The following is a 21575-nucleotide window of genomic DNA, read 5'->3' as shown; positions in this document are numbered from 1 at the left end:
TACCACATTTTATTTATCTGTTCATCTGTTAATGAACACTTAAGTTGTTTCCATCTTTTGGCTCTTGTGAATAATGCTCCTAGGAACATGGGTGCATAGATACCTGTTTGAGTCCCTGCTTTCAGTTTTATGGGCTATTTACCTAGAAGTGGGATTGCTGGATCATACAGTAATTCTGTTTTTAATTTTTTGAAGAACCTCCTCACTGTTTTCCATAGTAGCTGCACCATTTTATTTTTCCATCAGCAGTGCACAAGGATTCCAATTTCTTCACATTCTTGCCAACACTTTTCTGGTGGGTTTTATTTTTCTTCTGTTTATTTTTGATAGTAGCCATCCTAATGGTGTTAGATGATAATCTCTGTGTTTTTGATTTGCACTTCCTTGATATTGGTGATCATGTGCTTATTGGCCATTTGTATATCTTTGCAGAAATGTCAATTCAAATTCTTTTATCCATTTTAAATCAAGCTTTGTATTTAGGTCTTTGATCCATTTCGAGTTAATTTTTGTTAATTTAGGCATTAGTAAAGGGTCCAGCTTGTCTTTTTTTTGCATATAAATGTCCAGTTTTCCTAGCGATATTTGTTGAAAAGCCGTTTTCTCCCGACTGAATGGTCTTGGCACCCGAGTCAGAAATCGTTTGACCATATATGCAAGAGTTTATTCTGGGCTCTCTATTTTATTCCGTTGTCTATATATATGTTTTTATGCCAATACCATATTGTTTTGAGTACCACACTGTGGCTTCTACTAAGTTTTGGGATCAGGAGATGGGAGTCCTCCAGTTTTGTTCTTTTTCAAAATTGTTTTGATTATTTAGGGTCCCTTGAGATTATATATAAATTTTAGTGTTGAGTTTTTCTGTTTCTGCAAAAAATGTCTTTGAAATTTTGATAAGGATTGCATTGAATTTGTAGATGGCTTTGGTTGGTATTGACTAACAATATTAAGTCTTCCAATCCATGAAAATGAAGTGTGTTACCATTTATTTGTCTTCTTTAATTTCTTTCAGCAATATTCTGTAGTTTTCATTGTGTAAGTTTACCTTCTTGGTTAATTATAAGTATTTTATTCTTTTTGATGCTTTTATAAATGGAAATATATTGTAATTTCCTTTTCAGTTCATTATTTGTGTATAGAAATGTGACTGATTTTTATGTGTTGACTTGGTATCTTGCTGCTTTCTGTTAATTTATTCTAACAGTTTCTTGGTAAATCTTTAGGGCTTTCTACATGTAAGATCATATCCCCCCATATTAAAATTCCCTTATATTCATTTAGTGAATACACTATAATTTGCTATAGACTATTTCCAGTTTTTTTAATTATAAAATATATAGATAGAGGAGAACTAATACTTACTAGTTTAAGTTGTAAGTCTGTAAGAACAGCCCATGTGTGTGTGTCACCAGGCTTGAGAGTCTTTCCTTAGAATAGATTCTCAGAAATACTTGATCCTCTTCTCTCTTTTCGTTCAGTCATAGAGAATAGAATTCTTCACTGCCATCTCCTTAAATTGGCCCCAACCTCTCTGCCTTTAAACCTGCCCCTGTTTCAGCCTGTTTTCGACACTGCTGTTGAATGGAGGGTGAGAATCAGGTTCGGTGCACTTTTCCCTCCTAGAAAACAAGACTTATGCAGCAGATTGTCTCTATAGTATCTGTTCTAGGGAGTTAGGAAAAAAAGTTTCTTAAAGGCTGGAGTGCACGTCATATTGGAACTTAATTTCATTCTTGAAGGATGAATAGCATTTCAGAAAGTGGAGAGAAGGTAGGAATGAAACGTGAACCTGTTGGAAGGTAATAAGGAGAAGTTCAGGCATGTGAACTTTGATGACTGTAGACAAGGAGAGGTAGAAGAACTAGTTCTACTAACCAAGGATTGTTTGTTCTGTTGACCTGAAGAGTGAGTTTGGGGTAAGTGTGGGGAGAGACCTGTTTTGTGGTGGTAATGAAGGCTGATGGTGACCAGAATGCCGAGCTGGCAGGAGCTTAAACTTTATTTGTAATGTTTTATTTACATAATTGTGCGTGCACTGGTGATTGTTATCTATTTTGTTTTTTAATTACTTTTTAGTTTATTGGAGAGAGTATATCCTTTTTTATTGAGATGTAGTTCACATAATGTAAAATCCACCACTTTAAAATGTATAATTCAATGTCTCTTAAAGTGTATTCACAATGTTATGCAGTCATTCATGCGTGCTTAGTGACTTAAGTCGTATCCAACTCTTTGTGACTCCATGGACTATAGCTTGCCAGGCCTTTGTCCGGGGGATTTTCCAGGCAAGAATACTGGAGTGGGTTGCCATTTCCTCCTCCAGGGGATCTTCCTAACCCAGGGATTAAATTTGTGTCTCCTACATTGGCATGCAGTTTCTTTACTACTGAGCCACCTGGGCAGGCCTGTGCAACCATTCAGTTCAGTTCCGTCGCTCAGTCGTGTCCGACTCTTTGCGACCCCATGAAACGCAGCACGCCAGGCCTCCCTGTCTGTCACCAACTCCCAGAGTTCACTCAAACTCACGTCCATCGAGTCACTACCATCTAATTCCATAACATTTTCGTGATTTCCAGGAAGAAGCCCCATACCTATTTGCAGTCAGTCCCAGTTCCCTTCACCCCTCTACCCCTCCTCCCCTGGGAGCCATTTTCTGTGTCTAGGGATTTGCCTATTTCTGGATATTTCCTGGAAATATTAGATTGGTGCAAACATAATTGCACTTTTGGACTGTGAATTTTGAACCAAGGCTCAGACACATCTTTATCAATCAAAATAGGAACGATTACAGTCAACACATTTTTGCCAATGAGAAACAAGTTGGCTTATTCCTGTAGCGTAAAAATCTGTTCTTTGGGAACAGACTTTTAGACTGTGGGAGAAGGCAAGGGTGGGATACTTTGAGAGAATACCATTGAAACATATATATTACCATCTGTGAAAAAGATGACCAATCCAAATTCGATGCATGAAACAGGGCACTCAAAGCTGGTGCACTGGGACAACCCGGAGGGATGGGATGGGGAGGGAGGGGAGAGGGGGGTTCGGGACTGGGGGACACATGTACACCCATGGCTGATTCTTGTCAATATGGCAAAACCCACCACAATATTGTAAAATAATTAGCCTCCAATTAAAATAAATTAATTAAAAAATCTGTTCTTTGGGATTTGATGAACTCTTGGAAAGCACTTTTTGCCTCCTCCTGGTTGTGGAAGCATTTTCCCTGCAAAAACTTGTCAAAATGCTTGAAGAAATGGTAGTTGGTTGGTTAGAGGTCAGGTGAATATGGCAGATGAGGCAAAACTTCATAGCTCAATTTGTTCAACTTTTGAAGAGTTGGTCATGCGACGTGTGGTCACAGGCACTGTCTTGGGCCCTTTTTGTTGACCAGTGCTGGCTGCAGGGATTGCAATTTTCAGGTGCATCTCATTGATTTGCTGAGCGTACTTCTCAGATGTAATAGTTTCGCTGGGATTCAGAAAGCTGTAGTGGATCAGATGGGCAGCAGACCACCAGTGACCATGACCTTTTTTTGGTACAAGTTTGGCTTTGGAGCTGCTTTTCTTGGTCCAGCCACTGAACTAGTTGTTGCCAGTTGTCGTATAAAATTCACTTTTTGTCTCACATCACAATCCGATTGAGAAATGGTTTGTTGTTGTTGCATAGAATAAGAAAAGATGACACTTCAAAATCAAGCTTTTTAAAATTTTTGGCCAGCTCATGAGACACGCACTTATTGAGCTTTTTCACCTTTCCAGTTTGCTTCAAATGCTGAATGACCGTAGAATAGTCGAGATTGAGTTCTTTGTCAACAACTTGTGTAGCTGTAAGAGGATCAGCTTTGATTGCTCTCAGTTGGTCGTTGTCAACTTCTGATGACTGGCCGCTATACTCCTAAACTTCAAGTCTCTCATTTCCTTTGCAAAACTTCTGGAATCACCACTGCCCTGTACATTTGTTAGTAGTTCATGGACCAAATGTGTTGTTGATGTTGTGAGCTGTCTGCACTACATTATGACCTATTTTTAACTCGAATAAGAAAATCACTTGAATTTGCTTTTTGTCTATCATCATTACCATAGTCTAAAATAAATAGAAAATACACAGTAATAAATCGTTAGCTAAAAAAAAACAAAGTGAGAAATGCATATTAAAATGATGTATAAAAAAAAATAAAAGGATGTATAACATAACCACATTTATTTAAGAATGTATTCCAATATCAAATGGCAAAATTCAGCAATGAAAAGCCACAATTACTTTTGCACCAACCTTATTAAATAAATGTGGCCTTTTGTATGTGGCTTCTTTCGTTTAATTAGTATGGTATATTCAGAGTTGATCTGTGTAGTAGCATGTGTCAGTACTTCATCCTCTTTTATTGCTTAAAAATCCATTGTATGACTCTTACCACATTTTGTTTATCCAGTCATCAAAGGATAGACATTAAATTGCTTCCATTTTTTTTCACTGTTAAGAATAATGTTGTGAACATTCACACACATACAAGTTTTTGTATGGACATATGTTTTCAGTTCTGTTGAATATTTACCTAGGTGTGGAGTTGCTAGGTCACATAGTAATTCTGTGTTTAACTTTTTGAGGAATTGCCAAACTTTTCCACAGCAGCTGCACTATTTTACACTTCCACCAACAATGTGTGAAGGTTCACACTGTGTATTCTTTTTACATTTTTTGACAGTCTATATTTAATATTTGTGTGTGTTTAAATAGCTTCATTGAGGGACAGTTGGCATACCACAAACTGCACACATATAAACTGTATGACATGGTAAGTTTTGATAAATTTATGCATCTATGAAAACATCACCACAGTCAAGATAGTAAACATATGTATCGGCCCCCAGTTTTTTCTCTTGTCCCTTGAGGATCCTTCTTTCTCCTCTCCCCATTGTTTCCTCATACCAGGACAACCACTGATCAGGTTTCTGTCATTATAGACTTGTTCTCATTTTGTAAAAATGTTACCTTTGTAGTATATTCTTTTTTCTTAAGCTAGCTTCTTTTCCTGGGTATCGTTTTGAGATTAATTCGTGTTGTGTTGCATGTATCAGTTAATTCTTTTTTACTGATGGATATACTGTATGGATGTGTCGCAGTTTGTTTATCCATTCACCTTTTAATGGACATTTGGGTTGTTTCTAGTTTTTGGCTATTACAAATAAAATTGCTGTGAACATTTGTTTTTGTATGGACATAAGCTTTTATTTCTCTTGGGTAATACGTAGGAGTGGAATGGCTGGGTCATGTGGTGGCGGCGGCGCTGCTTTAGTCACTCGGTTGAGTCTGACTCTTGTGAGGCCATGGACTGTGTAGCCTGCCAGGCTCCTCTGTTCCTGAAATTCTCCAGGCAAGAATACTGGAGTAGGTTGCCATTTCCTTCTCCAGGGGATCTTCCCAACCCAGGAATTGAACCTGAGTCTCCTGCATTGCAGGCAGGTTCTCTGCCGACTTAGCTACAAACTGCCAAACTGTTTTCCAGAGTAATTTTACTGTCTTTACGTTCCCACCACCAATGAATGCGAGTTCCAGCTATTTCACATTCTCTGTAGGTTTGTCTTTTCAACATACAGAGAAGTAACAAGAAAAGAGAAAGAGGCATAAAGACACCCATAATCCATCTACCAGGTTAGTCCTTTTGGTATTTTCCTCTCCCTAAATAATGCATGTACATGGTTAGAAAATTCAGACAGTGTAGTCAGGAGTAAAATGAAAAGCAAAACGACTGCCCAGAGGCAACTATTGTTATTCATTTTTTATCCTTCTAGAAAAATCTACACAGCATCTACCAGCATTTGTGGGGGTAGTGGTATCGCTTTGCTCTTTCTTCTAGTTTACATAGAAGCGAAGTATACAAACCATTTGCACCTTGGTTTTTTTCACTTTACAATGTATTTTAGAAGTATTTGTGTATCAGCACATTTATTTTAATGGCTACATTGCAAAACAGTTTTGCTATAAGAAAACACAAATTTGGACTTTGCTGGTGGTGCAGTGGATAAGAATCTGCCAGTGCAGGGGACATGGGTTCAATCCCTGGTCTGGGAAGATTCCACATGCCACAGAGCAACTGAGCCCTTGAGCTGCAGTTACTGAAACCTGTACACTCTAGTGCCTGTGCTCTGCAACAGGAAGAGCCTCCACAATGAGAAGAAGCCCGCGCACCACATTGAAGAGTAGGCCCCGCTTGCTCTGACTGGAGAAAGCCCACACAAAGAAGCAATGAAGACCCAGTGCATCCAAAAATAAATATTTTTTTACAAAAGAAAGAAGAAAGCATTAGTTTGTTTTAATACAGTGGATATGTTACGGAACTATTTGAGTATAATGTGGATTTCACATTTTACGTTTTGTGTTTCATCTGCAAGAAATGCTAGGTAAATGCGAAAAAATGCACCCTGCTGAACTGAACCACAGCAGAAGTATGCAGACCCCTCCTAGGTACACACCTTAGGTAACCTCCAGCAACCTCAGTTTACTTCTGTGTTATGAGCTACACCTGTCCTCATCTGGTGTTATTAAAGTTTTCTGTTGATTTCAGATTAGCCTACTACCACTTCATGGTAAGCTGTAACCTTTCAATGCTCACTTCCACAAGTAAAACTTAATTTCACAAGGTAAAGTGTCATATTTGTTGTAGCATTTATGTATTTCTTAACCCATTTAATGTGTAAAACTCTGCTGCCATTTTTATTAGATTCCTTTTTTGATTATCTTTTTTAAATTAAGTGTCACTGCTAAAATGTTTGCATGTTGTGCCCAAACCCATTTTCCCCATAAGCCTTATGGTTTTCATTATGCAATTTTATGGTGTGATGATTTTTAAGAATGCATATGTCACATTACAGTGGAACTGATTTATCCCATCAGTTCAGTTCAGTCGCTCAGTCGTGTCCGACTCTGAGACCCTGTGAACCGCAGCACGCCAGGCCTCCCTGTCCATCACCAACTCCCGGAGTTCACTCAAACTCATGTCCATTGAGTCGGTGATGCCATCCAGCCATCTCATCCTCTGTCGTCCCCTTCTCTTCCTGCCCCCAATCCCTCCCAGCATCAGGGTCTTTTCCAATGAGTCAACTCTTTGCATGAGGTGGCCAGAGTATTGGAGTTTCAGCTTTAGCATCAGTCCTTCCAATGAACACCCAGGGCTGATCTCCTTCAGAATGGACTGGTTGGATCTCCTTGCAGTCCAAGGGACTCTCAAGAGTCTTCTCCAACACCACAGTTCAAAAGCATCAATTCTTCAGCGCTCAGCTTTCTTTATCGTCCAACCCTCACATCCATACATGACCACTGGAAAAACCATAGCCTTGACTAGACGGACCTTTGTTGGCAAAGTAATGTCTCTGCTTCTTATCCCATAATATGTACATAATTTATTTTTAAACCTATTTTTGAAAATTGTGAAATACATCATATATATATATGCTAAAGAGCACATGTAATAAGAAGGTATGTTTTAAAGAAGACAAATAAGGTATCAAATACATACTTAGCTACAACCCAGCTTAAGAAATAGGAGATTGCTAATACTTTTGAACCTCCTTGTGTCCCTCTCACTGGTCATTTTATACTTTTTTGAATATCTGAACTATTCAATGAAAAATTAAGTTTTAAAGTGTTAACAGTCTGTGCCTCTGGTCTTGGTAGTGTTGAATCCCCAGCTGCCTGTCCTGCCTTCCTGAATGTGCACACACAGCACATACATGCATATTTGGGGAGGGTAATCTGTAAGTTGATTTCTGTTTAAGGTTAATAAATCATAAGTTTGTCATTGTTATTTTTTTTGGTAATAGCTTTCTTGAGATCTGATTCACATACCATAAAATTCACTCTTTTAAAGTGTAAATGTATTTTTTTTAGTATACCTACAAAATGGTACAACTATTGCTATATCTAATTCCAGAAAATGAATAGGTACATTTTTGTAAATAGGTAGATTTTCTAGATTTAGGCAGTGTTTATCCAAAGAAAAACCAATTTTTTAAAAGTATCTTACGTTTTAAGGTACTAGTTTTCTTTCTAGCATCTCAGCTCCTGGTAGAAAGGCATGAGACTTATCCCCATAGGATTTATTGTCAGTTTGAAAGCTCTAGTGAAAAATCCCTGTTTAGTGAAGTGTGCAAGATTTGGCTTAATTTACATATTCTCAGTGACTGTGTCCAGGAGTTTGACACAGTCTTGATCTGGTCCAGTTCCTTCCTTTCCTTTCCAACGGGGACTAAAGACAAACCTCCCCCTCCCCACTTTTTTTTTTTTTTGGCTTCTCTTGGAAAGAAAACTTTCATGGCTTCATAACTGAAACAACAAAGTTGTCATATGAGTTAGAATTACCACTTTAGATAATTCCAATGATTTTTGTCCAAAAGTGGCTCTAAGGAAGTTACAGGGATGTTATATGGCCTACCTTTTGTCCACTTAAGAAGAATTTGCCGTAAGTATCTCAATATACTAAATATCCTAAATATCTCCTAAAAATCCCAGATGGCTCAGTCTGGAGTATGTTAAAGGGATGGGGTAAAAGAACAGTAAAACCTACCTCAGGCCAGCTCTCCAGTTGTTGCAGTAATAACAATGGATAGAAGCAGGGCACCTATAATTTAGACTAGCTCTTTGATCTTAAATTCCTTTTCTTGTTACTTTGTAAGATTGGAGGCAGAGTTCTGTCCTGAATGCATCCTGGGACAGACCTTATATAGCAACTTCTGTGTCTTAAGCAGTTTTGTTTATAGTAGGAAAGTAGGTGTCTTGGACCTGAAATATGTAGTGCTTAAATAATGAAATAGTTTTTTTGAGCTCAGCTGTTTACATGTCACATTGGGATGGACACATCAGCTGAGTGGCTCAGGTCACTTTGGTGCTAATAACCAACCTCTGTCAGCTTCCCACCATTCAGGTCCAGTGTTAACATTATGACTGTTATAGGTCTAAAAATAAAAAAGACCTATTTTTTTCCCATACCAGATGAGTTAAAGATGGAAAAGGCATTAAATTTGTGGGTGGCAGACATGAACAGAATAAGCAGGGTTCAGTAGTATCCTGTTTTAGGCATTCACTGGTGGTCTTGAAACATATCCCCCACAGATAAGGGGAGACTACTGTGTGCTTGGTTTTGTGTATAAAACCTTGCATAGAATAACTAGGATTGAGTTTTTGTCAGTACCACTTTAAGTGAATATCAGAACCATATCTTCTCTTAAGCTGGCTATTTTTAGTTTGCAAAATGTAATTTATGAAATGGATGATATGTATTTGGATTACTGAAAGTCAGTTGATTTAAATATTCCTAAAGGTCCAGTGTTAGACATATGTAGTGGAAATCACCTTGCTTCAGGATCTCCCCAATACTTTATTGCTGGTAATAAAATTTTCTAGTCATGATGAACTATTCTTTTAATATCCTGCTGGATTTCATTTTGTATCTGTGCATATTTACAAACGAAATTGGAGTCTCCTTTCCCTCTAAGGATGCCTTTTGACTATAGGTTTAGATATATTCTTTTTGTTGATAATTTAAAAATAGTTTGTTATTCTGATTTTCTTCTTTCATATCATAGTGAGTTTTTGTTATTGTCATGTTTAATTTTATTGAAATCAGAATATGGTTATAACATTTCCTAATTTTGCAGTTTCTTCATATAACTTACATGATTTAATTTAATGGATTTTTATAGCTATTTCAAACAATATTCCTTTAGGTTCAGAGTTGTAAAGTCTGGCTTGTAAATTGCATTATGTATGTCATCTGTATTTTTATCTGTTGTTTTTTTTTTTAATCTTCTAAATTTATTTAGAGAGATGCATGTTCAAATTCTCTTATGATTGTGATTTTCTTAAATTCTTGTATTTCTGGTTTGTTTTGTATGCCTTGACATGATGTTGTTTGATGTATAGTTTGATGTATCTTTGTGATTGTGTCTTTTAATAGTAACATACTCTTTTCTGTATTAAATGTTTTTTGCCTTAATTTATTCTCTCTGTTATTAATCTTGCCATGGCTACTATCTTTTTGTTTGCATGTGTGTGTGTATAATAATTCTGTGTCTGGCTTCTTTTACTTACCATAAGTATTTTGAGATCTATTCCTGTTGTCGGTTGGATCAGGAGTTCATTAGTTATACTACAGTTGTTTACCCATTCTCCTGTTTTGTTTTTTGTAGATATTTTTGAAATGTTTATTTGGTTAATAGGGGAGAACGGATTCTTTAATTCAAATGCTTAATAAAGGAGCACTGGTTATCTTATTTACCAAGGAGAAGATACTTTAAAATGAAAAATATAAAAAGGACAGGGCTAAAGAATTACAAAATCATTATTAACATGTTAGGAACATTGTATGGAAGCAGATGGAAAATGGTTGTATTGCTACTCTCATCCCCCCTCTTAAATCAGATAGGAAAAGTCATCTTTAGTGAAAGCACAGAACTCAGTGATTCTGATGAGATTCAAATGCCATGACATCATGGAACTGTATATTGAGAAGGTACTTCACTTAGCAAAGTTTCAAAGAACCTTATCAGATTTAATTTCAAGAGTTGTCCATATCTTATACGGTTTGGTATTTGTAAGACAGGTTTCCAAGGACTAGGTTCTTTCTAGAGATTCTACATCTTGTCTAGCTTGAGAACTTTTAGTAAACCTTTGAGAACCTTTTACTAAGAATTTCTAGTGACTCTATATTACATCCTTTTTTTATATTTAAATTACACAGTTTTCTTTAAAATTTTATTTTTATTTTGGCATTTATTTCAAAGTATAGAGCATTAAAAGATTTTGTTTTGGTTTTGGTCTTTAACCTTTTTCAAAAACTCAGACTTGTTTATCTTATTTGAATGGGTGTGATAACAAGGTAGTTTAGCTTTCTTACATTGTACTTGGCTATGTGGGGAAATGTGTATTTTTAAAGTTTAAGTTGATAGTGTTTACTTTTTATAAAGAGGCTAGTTCAGAGAGACAAAAATTTTAAATTAGAGGATTCAGCATTACATACTTTTCTGAATTTGGATTTGGTCTCTTGGTATGGAGAAAATCCTTTCTCACAAATTATAAACAGTAACTGATTTAAAAAAAACAGTTTACATGTCAGTATTCTTTTCAATTTCATTTGATTCAAAACCTTAAGAGGATTAATAGGACATTTTGTTTCAGACTTGAGCCTGACACTAACAGCTGTTCATATTTCCTTTTCATAAATCTCAGGGTTAAACAAGATGAATCCAAAACTTACTGTTACATGGATCATTTGTTATGCATTCCACTCACTACATCATGGTGAGAGCCGGCCTTAGATGTGCCTACCCTTAGCTAGCATATACTTGAATGTGCCAGGTGTGTCCTTTAATATTGTTCTTTAGGACAGAAACAGATCTGAATTATTAAAAATGCTCATTAAGACATAAATCTTCCTGAATATGTTCATCAGGAACTCAAATCTACACCCAGGGATAACAGGAAAGCTTCATAGTGGCTGCATGATATATGAATTACCTTGGCAGCAGAAGTTCACTCATTGGTTTTCTTCCTTACTCAGCCCACCTCTGCTCCACCACCATATTCTTCTCTTTTCCTCCTTCTATTCTCCCAGTTTTAGAGCAAAAGTCAAGAGAGAATTTTGCTTTGTCCCTTAAGTGACAGTAAAACAAAAGACTATGTTCTTCAAGAATCCCCAACCTTTTGCGGGAGGAGCCACCATTGCTCAAGAGAGTACTTGGGGAGATGAGGTGTGGGAGGAGAATACGAAGATTATGAAGTCCACAGGATGAATGAGTGAAGGTGGTGCTGGACTCACTCATCTTTATAGATAATCCAGTAAGACTCTTGGCAAACTGTAGAAGATAGTTGGTCAGTGAGGAAATGGTATGGCGAAAAGCAGACAGGAACTGGACTGTATCTCCCTCTGATTCCAGGTTTATCTTGAGTAGGAGGTTTTTTTCATTGTTGTCTTTCTGTATGCAAGGAAAAGGAATGGGGTTTATTGATTTTTAAGAAAGTGTTCTTTGTGTAACTGCCCAAGAGTTTTTCAGGTTTTCTGTAACTAGTTGCAGGCCAAACGAAGAAGGCTAGAAGAATAATACCTTACTCTCACTTTCTATAAGCTTTAAAAATAGAAAATAATAGTTGGATTCAGGACCTCTCCAAAAATACTCACCTGTATTCTAAATTAGAGCTGGTAGATGATGATTGTGAACAAACATTAAAGGGCTTGATTTAGAATGTTTCTAAATGTTGGGGGATTTTTATAAATGCTGTAGGACATTTTAAGGCTTCAGTTCACTTCAGTCGCTCAGTCATGTCCAACTCTGCAACCCCATGAACCGCGGCACGCCAGACCTCCCTGTCCATCACCAGCTCTCGGAGTTTACCCAAACTCATGTCCATTTAGTCGGTGATGCCATCTAGTCATCTCATCCTCTGCCGTCCCCTCCTCCTCCTGTCCTCAATCTTTCCCAGCATCAGGGTCTTTTTAGGCTTAGGGCTGCTTTAAAGATAACAATGATAGGAAAAACGTTTTCCTAGATCCATGATTTTACCTACATTCATAAAATTACATAATGAGTCTCTTCCAGCCTCTCCTACTTGTACCTCTGAGATGAGTGAAAGAACTGGACTGAGTGAGAGCTGAGAGGCTTTTAAGTTGTTATTTCTGTTTGAACTGAGTGGATAAAAAAATAAATATTTTCAAGTTAATGTTTTATTTTCATTAATTTTATTTTAAAACTTTTTATTGATTTAATAAATTCATATTGTATATTTTTGTCTTTGGTTATATAAATAATCTCCATCAGTGGTAAAGGAGAGATTTGGAAATCAGGGAGCTCTTCTTGTCTTTTCTGTGTCATAGATTAATCCTCTAAGGGGCACCTCCTCTAACCTCCCCGAACCTGTTTTCTAAGCTGTATGTCAGTAGACTCACTGCCCAGTAAGGGAAACACCAGCCATACGCAGTGCTTATTCAGCCTTTGTAATTTGACTGCTTCAAACTGAGGTGTGCTCTAAGTGTAAAAGTCTTAGTGCAAAGATAAGAACGTAAGCTATCTTACTGATAATTTGTTTATATTGATTATATCATTAGAATGATAATATTTTGGGTACATTAGTTAAATGAAATATATTATTAAAATTAATTTCTTTTTCCTTTTTAAAATGTGGCCACTAGAAAAATTTTAATTCTGTTTGTGGCTCACATTATGTGTCTTTTGGACAGTGGTAATCTGGACAGTGTTTCCTAAACTGGCTCATGAAATATTATAAATGCTCAATGAAACACACTGAGAGGAGGCGTGTCAGAGGGAACTTCCTGAAGTAGTAAAATGTTCTGGATCTTGGTCCAGTTTAGTAGCTACTAACCACTTACGGCTATTGAGCACTTGAATGTGGCCATCAAGGTTTTGCATTCATTATGTCAGCAAATCTGGAAGACCCAGGAGTTGCTACAGAACTGGAAAAGGTCCTCATCCCAGTTCCCAAAAATGGTAGTACCAAAGAATGTGCTAACCATCGGACAGTCTCATTCATCTCCCATGCTAATAAAGTCATGCTTAAAGTCTTGCATGCTAGGCTTCAGCATTATGTAAACCCAAAACTTCCAGATGTCCAAGCTGGGTTTAGAAAAGAAAGAGGAACTAGAGACCAAATTGCCAACATTTGTTGGATTATAGAGAAAGCAAGGGAATTTCAGAAAAACATCTATCTCTGTTTCATCAACTATGCAGAAGCCTTTGACTCTGTGGATCATGACAAACTGTGGAAAGCTCTTAGATGGGAATACCTGACCATCTAACCTGTCTGCTGAGAAACCTGTATGTGAGTCAAGAAGCAACAGGTAGAACCCTGTATGGGACAACTGACTGGTTCAAGATCGAGAAAGGAGTACAAGAAGGCTGTCTTGCTGTCACCCTGTTTGTTTAACCTATACACTGAGCACATTGTGAGAAATGCTGGGTTGGATGAGTTACAAGCTGGAATCAAGATAGGCAGGAGAAACATTAACAAACTCAGCTATGCAGATGACACCACTCTCATAGCAGAAAGCAAAGAGGGACTAAAGAGCCTCTTGATGAGGGTAAAGGAGGAGAGTGAAAGTGCCGGCTTAAGACTAAATATTAAAAAAAGTAAGATCATGGCATCCGGCCCCATTACTGCAATGCAAATAGAAGGGGAAAAGGTGGAAGTAGTGACAGATTTCCTCATCTTGGGCTCCAGAATCACTGGACGGTGACTGTGGCCATGAAATCAGAAGACAGTTGCTTCTTGGCAGAAAAATGATGACAAACCTAGACAGTGTGTTGAAAAGCAGAGACGTTACTCTGCTGACAAAGGTCTGTTATAGCCAAGGCTATGGTCTTCCCAGTGGTCATGTACCGTTGTGAGAGCTGGACTGTAAAGAAGGCAGACTGGTGTGCTGCAGTCCATGGGGTTGCAAAGAGTCGGACATGACTGGGTGGCTGAACAACAACAGTGTTCTGAAATGTAGGAAAAGCAACTGAATTTTAAATTTTATTTAATTTGGATTAACTTTAAGGAGCTGCATATGACTAGTGGCTCATTATTGGGACAGTGCAGATTTAAAGATTTATGGGATCATTTTATTCAAAGACTTATATATCTAGGACTTGTTTACTGTATTGCAAGCTTGTTAGTTTAATATATCTATACAGTTTGTTATGAATAATAATAATCAGTAACAGTAATATTTCTGAGAAGGCAATGGCACCCCACTCCAGTACTGTTGCCTGGGAAATCCCATGGATGGATGAGCCTGGTAGGCTACAGTCCATGGGGTCGCTAAGAGTTGGACACGACTGAGCAACTTCACTTTCACTTTTCACTTGCATGCATTGGAGAAGGAAATGGCAACCCACTCCAGTGTTCTTGCCTGGAGAATCCCAGGGACAGAGGAGCCAGGTGGACTTCCGTCTATGGGGTTGCACAGAGTCAGACATAACTGACGTGATTTAGCAGCAGCAGCAACAGTAATATTTATTAAGTACCTATTATATAGCTTATGTGTAAGTACCAGAGAAAGGACTTGTACATTAAATTATTTACTGAGACACATTGCTCATATTCTGTAATTCATTCGATGTACTGTGGATTCCAGGATACTGTGGGAGCTTACCATGTTTTCATGAAAATCTGGTTTCTTTCCTTTTCCTTACAAAGGCCATTCTGTGAAAGCCAGGCTTCTTTTGGAAAGTCTAAACAATGTGTTGCCTTGTTAAAGTATTTTCTCTTGAAAGGGAAATCCGTGTTTTGTAACAGATGATGATGATTTTTTTTTCAGTGAACTTTTAAAGTTATGCCTTTGATTTTAAAAAGGATGTGTGTGTATTTACACAGACTTACAAGCTTCTGTATTATATAATATTTATTCCCTTTGTATTTGTGTACACATATAAGTGTTGAGACCAAGCAGTGTTATTAATTAATGTATTATTGCTTCACAGTGAAGAACGAATGTCATCATGTCTGGCATCAAGCGAACAATCAAAGAAACTGACCCTGATTATGAGGATGTATCTGTGGCCCTTCCGAATAAGCGGCATAAAGCAATTGAGAATTCAGGTAGAATTTCACCTGCCTTAGGAAATTATTTCTTTGTTGACATATGCCTTCCTGTTAGATTTATAGGAAATTAAATGAAATGCATTTCCACTATTGTGTAAATTTTGAAGAAGTTTATGAGAGGGATTAGCTAAGTACTCTGTTTCATAGTAATATACCATGTGTACCATCAAAGGCCAGAACATAAAGCAGGTACACTGTGAAAGCATTAATAATGAGACAAGCTATAAGTTTTCGCTGTCATTGTATGTTAGATGTGATCTTAGTCTTAGCAATGTGTATACTAAAATGTGAAATGATTATAGGTGGTACATGAATTGAGGGTTTTATTTTAATAATATTAATGTCAATAGAAAAGATAATGATCTCTTCTGACTTGTAGTCTCATGGCTACTGCTTAGGATAAAGCTAACTTTAAAAAAATTTTTAATTTTATTGGAGTGTGTGTGCGCATGCATAGTCAGTCAGTCACGTTTGACTCTTTGCGACCCTATGGACTGTAGCCCAGCAGGCTCCTCTGTCCATGGGATTCTCCAGGCAAGAAAACTGGAGTGGGTTGCCATTTCCTGCTCCAGGGCATCTTCCTGACCCAGGGATCAAAACTGTGTTTCTGTGTTTACTGTGTTGACAGTCAGATTCTTGAACACTGTGCCACCTGGGAAGATGCTTTATTGGAGTATAGTTGATTTACAATGTTGTGTTAGTTTCAGATATACAGCAAAGTGTTTCAGTTATACATATATTCATTGTTTTTTAGATTCTTTTCTCATACAGGTTATCACAGAATGTTGAGTAGAGTTCCCTGAGCTGTACAGTAGGTTCTTGTTTGTTATCTAAGTTACATATAGTAATGTGTATATATTCATGCCAAACTCCTTATTTAACCCAAGAGCTGACATTTTTAAAGAATATTATTTAATGGCTTTACTTAGATATTTCACATGGTTCTCAGATGTGGTAGGTAACTTGAAGGTGGAATATAAATGATGGAGATTTGGGAAACTGTGATCTCTGTACTTAGCTCTGGTGGGGGCACATTAACTTAGGCATTAAGTTACTTGCCTAAGATCATATAATTAGTTGAAGACCAAATCATCTACAATTACCCAGAATGTTTTAAGCTATCTCAAAAAAAAAGTGGCTGTATTTGAGTTTTTAAAACAAAATATTGTTATTTGTTTAAATAATAAATCTATGTAAGTACAGCTAGTTGAAGATCTCAGAGTCATACATAAGGTATTGCAGCTCCACAAACATCAAGGACCCCAAGGTTAATGGTGAAGGAAACTCCTGTCTGTGTAGGTGCAGTCAAGCCATATGGACCCCAGAAGTCTCTGTGGACTGAAAGTTATCCAATCAAATTCCAAATAATAGAAACATTTCACTGCAGCTTTTCTTCCGATTCAGTTGTAATTTTATTTAGAAGGATATGTTATTTGCTTTCAATAACAAGTCCAATAAATATGAAAGTATCATGAAACTTAAATTCATTATTCAAATGTATAGCATGGCATATCAATTTTTATAATGAAAATAAGAATTGGGAAAGCTGCTTTAGGAAACATCATAATTTCAATTTAAATCTAATCTAACATGTTCCCAAACATTTTATTAGCGTTATTTTTCCTTGTTCCATGAAAGAGATATTTTAGAATTACTTCTGAGGAGCTTATGATAAATCCACCTTCAGTGATAACAGTCTCTCTGACTTTTATTTAGCCTCCCCTAAGATTATCAGCTGGTTTCTATATACAGGGTTTATGTATACAAGGATACATACCATAAAACTAGGCAATATTCTTTTCATCAGATATGAAGAAAGCTAGTCATTTGCTTCAATGCAGGCATATCCACAAGAATGCTTATGCTAGCACTAGTTTTAAACTGTTAGTCTAGTGGCATATATTATGGGGAGAAAATGACATGGGTGATCAAGGGTCCAAATTTTCTCTGTAATTTTTTAAACACCCCAAAGCCTGGGTGGTAGTTATTTCATATTACACACACAGCATCATTATGCAAAATCCCAGGTTTTTCAAGCAATCATTCAACTTTTTTTATTCTCTTGTAATCAATCAACATTTCATAGTATATTTTAACTCTTTGAATTACATATTACTTTGAATAGTCATCATCTGAATTAAATTGCTTTCAGAGGTGTCTTTTTTGCTGTATCCTTCAGGTAGTTGTGATCAGAAACTACTGACTTGCTTGCTAGATCTACCTTCTGCCTTCTTTTGAACTGTTCTTAGGTCACAGACTGCCTCTCCTTATAGCTAACTCTTTACTTTCTCCCTTAAGGTTATGGTTTTTCGGAAGTCAACACATGTTTCTCTCAGAATCATCATAGGTTTCTTTTTCTTTTTTGGTAATTTGAATTTGATATGGTTTCAGTCAGAAAAATCACAAGGAAAACTTGCATGTCTTTTTCCCAGATTAATTTACCAGTTGTTTTCATTTTGCCTCATTTAGTTTATCATTCTTTGCTCCCACCCTCAACCCAAACACACATGTGCATTTGTGCAAGCAGATATATATGCACATCATTTTTTCTAAGTCATCAGAAGATATATTAGACACTTGTAAACACTTGTATATTTCCTTGGAACAGATTTCTTATGTAACCACAGTACAGTGATCAGAAGTAGGAAATTTTAACATTTTACATCATATCTAATCTGCAGTCCACATTCAAGATTTACAAGTTGTCCCAGTATTATAACTGTTGCCCCCTCTCCAGAATCATGCAGTTGGTTTAGTTGTTATATCTCTTTAGTCTCTTGTAGTCACCTCAACTTTTCTTTGTCTTTCTTGACTTTAATATTTGAATATATAGGCCAGTTAATTTTGTAGTGTCCTTCAATTTAGGTTTGTCTGATGTTCACTGTGGTTAGAGACAGCATTTTTAGAAGGAGTGCCACAGAGCGGTGGAGTCTTGTCAGTGTATCGTGTCAGAAAACATAATATCAGTTTGTTTGAATATTAGTGATGTTAACTTTTCATTATTGGTTGTGGTGATCATCATTAGGCTCCCCACTTCAGAGGTACTGTTCTGGGATTGCTTTTGTTGCTTGAATCAAGATAGCAACTGACTAATTGCATACTGACTTGGATTATTTTATGTTCTTTGTGCAGCTCGAGATGCTGCTGTGCAGAAAATTGAGACTATTATCAAGGAACAATTTGCACTTGAAATGAAGAATAAGGAACATGAAATTGAGGTCATTGACCAGGTATAATGATCTTACAGTGAAAAAAACAAAACTATTGAAAAAACTGTATGTAATGAACTTTAAAAAATCTGTTGAAGTAGAATTACAGTGTATTTTTCCCCTTTGATGTTCTTTTAAAAGGTGCTTTCGCATTTCACGGGAGAAAGACCTATGTTTTTTTTTTTTTTTTTTTTTCTTCAAATGAAATGGTGGAAAAAGATAAAGAAAAAAATCACTTGAAATTCTATCCCAAAAGATAATTCCTGTTTGCTCTTGTGCTTTGTGGACAACCACAAATAAATGTCTTTGTGGACATTTCTCAATGAATATACATATTTATTAATATGTCTATATGTTCTTGCAAACATCATATTTTGTCATCCTTTTAAATATTTTGCCAATCTGAGGTGGAAATGGTCGTTTCTATTAGTTTTTCTTTGATTACTTTTTGGGGTCATTTGCATTTCTTATTTATGAATTATTTGTATATATCTTCTGTTATTTCCATTTTTAAAAATAACATTTATTTTAGCGACTGATTGAGGCAAGAAGGATGATGGATAAACTTCGTGCCTGCATTGTTGCAAACTACTATGCTTCTGCAGGACTTCTGAAAGTTTCTGAGGTAAGTTTTCCTCGTAAGCAGTCATTTCTGACCACCTATATAGATGTGTGAAGAGAAATTAGTGTTGATGTAGAATCCCTGCCTTCAAAAATTTCTCATATTGACCTTTTGAATTCAAGAAGCCTAGCCTGCCTTCCTGGGTATATATTAATACATACAGTTATCATTGTGTTCACTCATATCCTTCAGGTATACCTCTCTGCACTGTCAATAATGATAACTAACATTTTATTTTCTTTCACTTAATTCTTCTTTAATTTTTAGCACTGTTGTTAGGTTTGCAGATACAAAGATGAGTGTAACTCAGTTTTAACTTGCCTTATTCCTGTTCATTTCCTTATAGTTGGCTTTGGCGTAAATTATAGATCGATTGATTTTTCTCTTTTACTGCTAATGAATGGCAGAAGGCAATGGCACCCCACTCCAGTACTCTTGCCTGGAAAATCCCATGGATAGAGGAGCCTGGTAGGCTGCAGTCCATGGAGTTGCTAAGAGTTGGACACAACTGAGCGACTTCACTTTTACTTTTCACTTTCATGCACTGGAGAAGGAAATGGCAACCCACTCCAGTGTTCTTGCCTGGAGAATTCCCAGGGATGGGGGAGCCTGGTGGGCTGCCGTCTGTGGGGTTGCACAGAGTCGGACACGACTGAAGTGATTTAGCAGTAGCAGTAGCAGATTTACCCTATTCAAGAAGTCCTGGTTTTTTTCCTGCTTACTTTGGAAAATTTTCAAATATATAGAAAAGGTGAAATAAGTACTTGTTTATGCATCACTTAGCTTCAACAATTTTAACAATTTGCCAAGTTTACTTTATCATCTTTATTTTTCTCTGAAACCTTAAAAAGTAAGTTCTAAGCATCATGATGCTTCATCCCTAAATACTTAATCCTAAGATTGTCTTCTGTGTAGTCATAATACTTAAGAGAATTAGCCCCTAATATTATTTGATAACCAATCCATATTCAGCTTTTTCTCAGTTTTCCCCAGAATATCTTCAAAGCTGGTTTTTTTTTTTTTTGACAGGATTCAGTCAGGGTTCGTGGAGGGGAGTGTGGTGGCATACTGCTTTCCGCCATTCCCTGTGGTTTCGGCTGATAAGAGATACCTGTCATGTATGGGTCGTCTTGTCATCCCGTGGAGCTTTAGGCTATCCATGATACTTGGAGAAATTTGAAGCGTTATTTGAGATTAATCTTAGATAGTAGTAGTTTCTTCTACTGCAGAAGTTTCCGTATTACATTTTAGAGTCTGAACTACTTTTCTTGGGCTACCATAACAAGTTACAATAAGCCTGATAGCTTAAAACAACAGGAGTTTATTATCTCATGCTTCTAGAAGCTAGCAGGCCAAGATCAAGGTGTTGGGTAGGCCATGCTCCCTCAAGACTCTAGGGAAGGATTCTTCTAGCATCTGGTGGTTATTGGCGGTACCTGGCATTGCTTGGCTTGTAGCTGCATCATTCCAGTTTCTGCCTTTAACTTCACATAGACTTTTCTCTCTACGTGTCTTCTCTTTTTCTTTTTGTATCCAACTTTCCTTGTAGTACACTAGTCATTTGAGTGAAAGTGAAGTGAAGTCGCTCAGTCGTGTCCGACTTTTTGCGACCCCATGGACTATAGCCTACCGGGCTCCTCCGTCCATGGGATTTTCCAGGCAAGAATACTGGAGTGGGTTGCCATTTCCTTCTCCAGGAGATCTTCTCGACCCAGGGATTGAATCTGGGTCTCCTACATTTGAGCCACCAGAGTGAGGCCTCCCCAAATCCAATATGACATCATCTTAACTTGATTACATCTGAAAAGAACTGATTTTCAAATAGAAACGTTCATAGGTTCTAGGTGGACAAAAATTTGTGGGAGATAACTGTTCAACCCAGGGCAGATTCCAATGTCATCTGTTATATAGCTTGCCATTGGAGTCAACAAGATGGACGTCGAGCACTAGCAGCTGTGTTACATAGGACTGTAGCTCCTCTGAAGAGCTGGTTATTCATTTGATGTTTTGTTGCCCTTTTTTAAAAAAAACTATTTAACAGTACTGAACTGTGCTATTTGATGGTCTAAAATGCACTTTTTGTTATATTCTGATTAGGATTTATTTAAGGATATTTAAGTATATTTTGTCTATCATAATCTGCCACTTAA

The 21575-nt window shown here is 37.0% G+C and overlaps 1 protein-coding gene across 8 annotated transcripts in view; it reads left to right on the top strand.

Annotated features, from left to right (window-relative positions):
- Positions 1 to 21575, top strand: part of YEATS2 (YEATS domain containing 2) — a 103538-nt gene that overhangs the window by 5141 nt on the left and 76822 nt on the right. For 7 of the 8 annotated variants that reach the window (XR_011464536.1, XM_070372584.1, XM_070372592.1 and 4 more), the window contains exons 2-4: positions 15474 to 15591; positions 18727 to 18824; positions 19336 to 19428. Coding sequence is in view for 7 of the 8 variants with exons in the window: in XM_070372584.1 (XP_070228685.1) it covers positions 15492 to 15591; positions 18727 to 18824; positions 19336 to 19428 (291 nt within the window). In the remaining variant the exon portion in view is untranslated. Of the gene's footprint in view, positions 1 to 5579; positions 5656 to 15473; positions 15592 to 18726; positions 18825 to 19335; positions 19429 to 21575 lie in introns of all 8 variants that reach the window. The other variant, XM_070372568.1, reaches the window with a different exon arrangement.

The sequence above is a fragment of the Bos mutus genome, chromosome 1, assembly GCF_027580195.1.
Source record: "Bos mutus isolate GX-2022 chromosome 1, NWIPB_WYAK_1.1, whole genome shotgun sequence".
Lineage (NCBI taxonomy): Eukaryota > Metazoa > Chordata > Mammalia > Artiodactyla > Bovidae > Bos > Bos mutus.
Note: the sequence above shows the minus strand (reverse complement) of the source record. Positions and strands in the feature narration are given on the sequence as shown.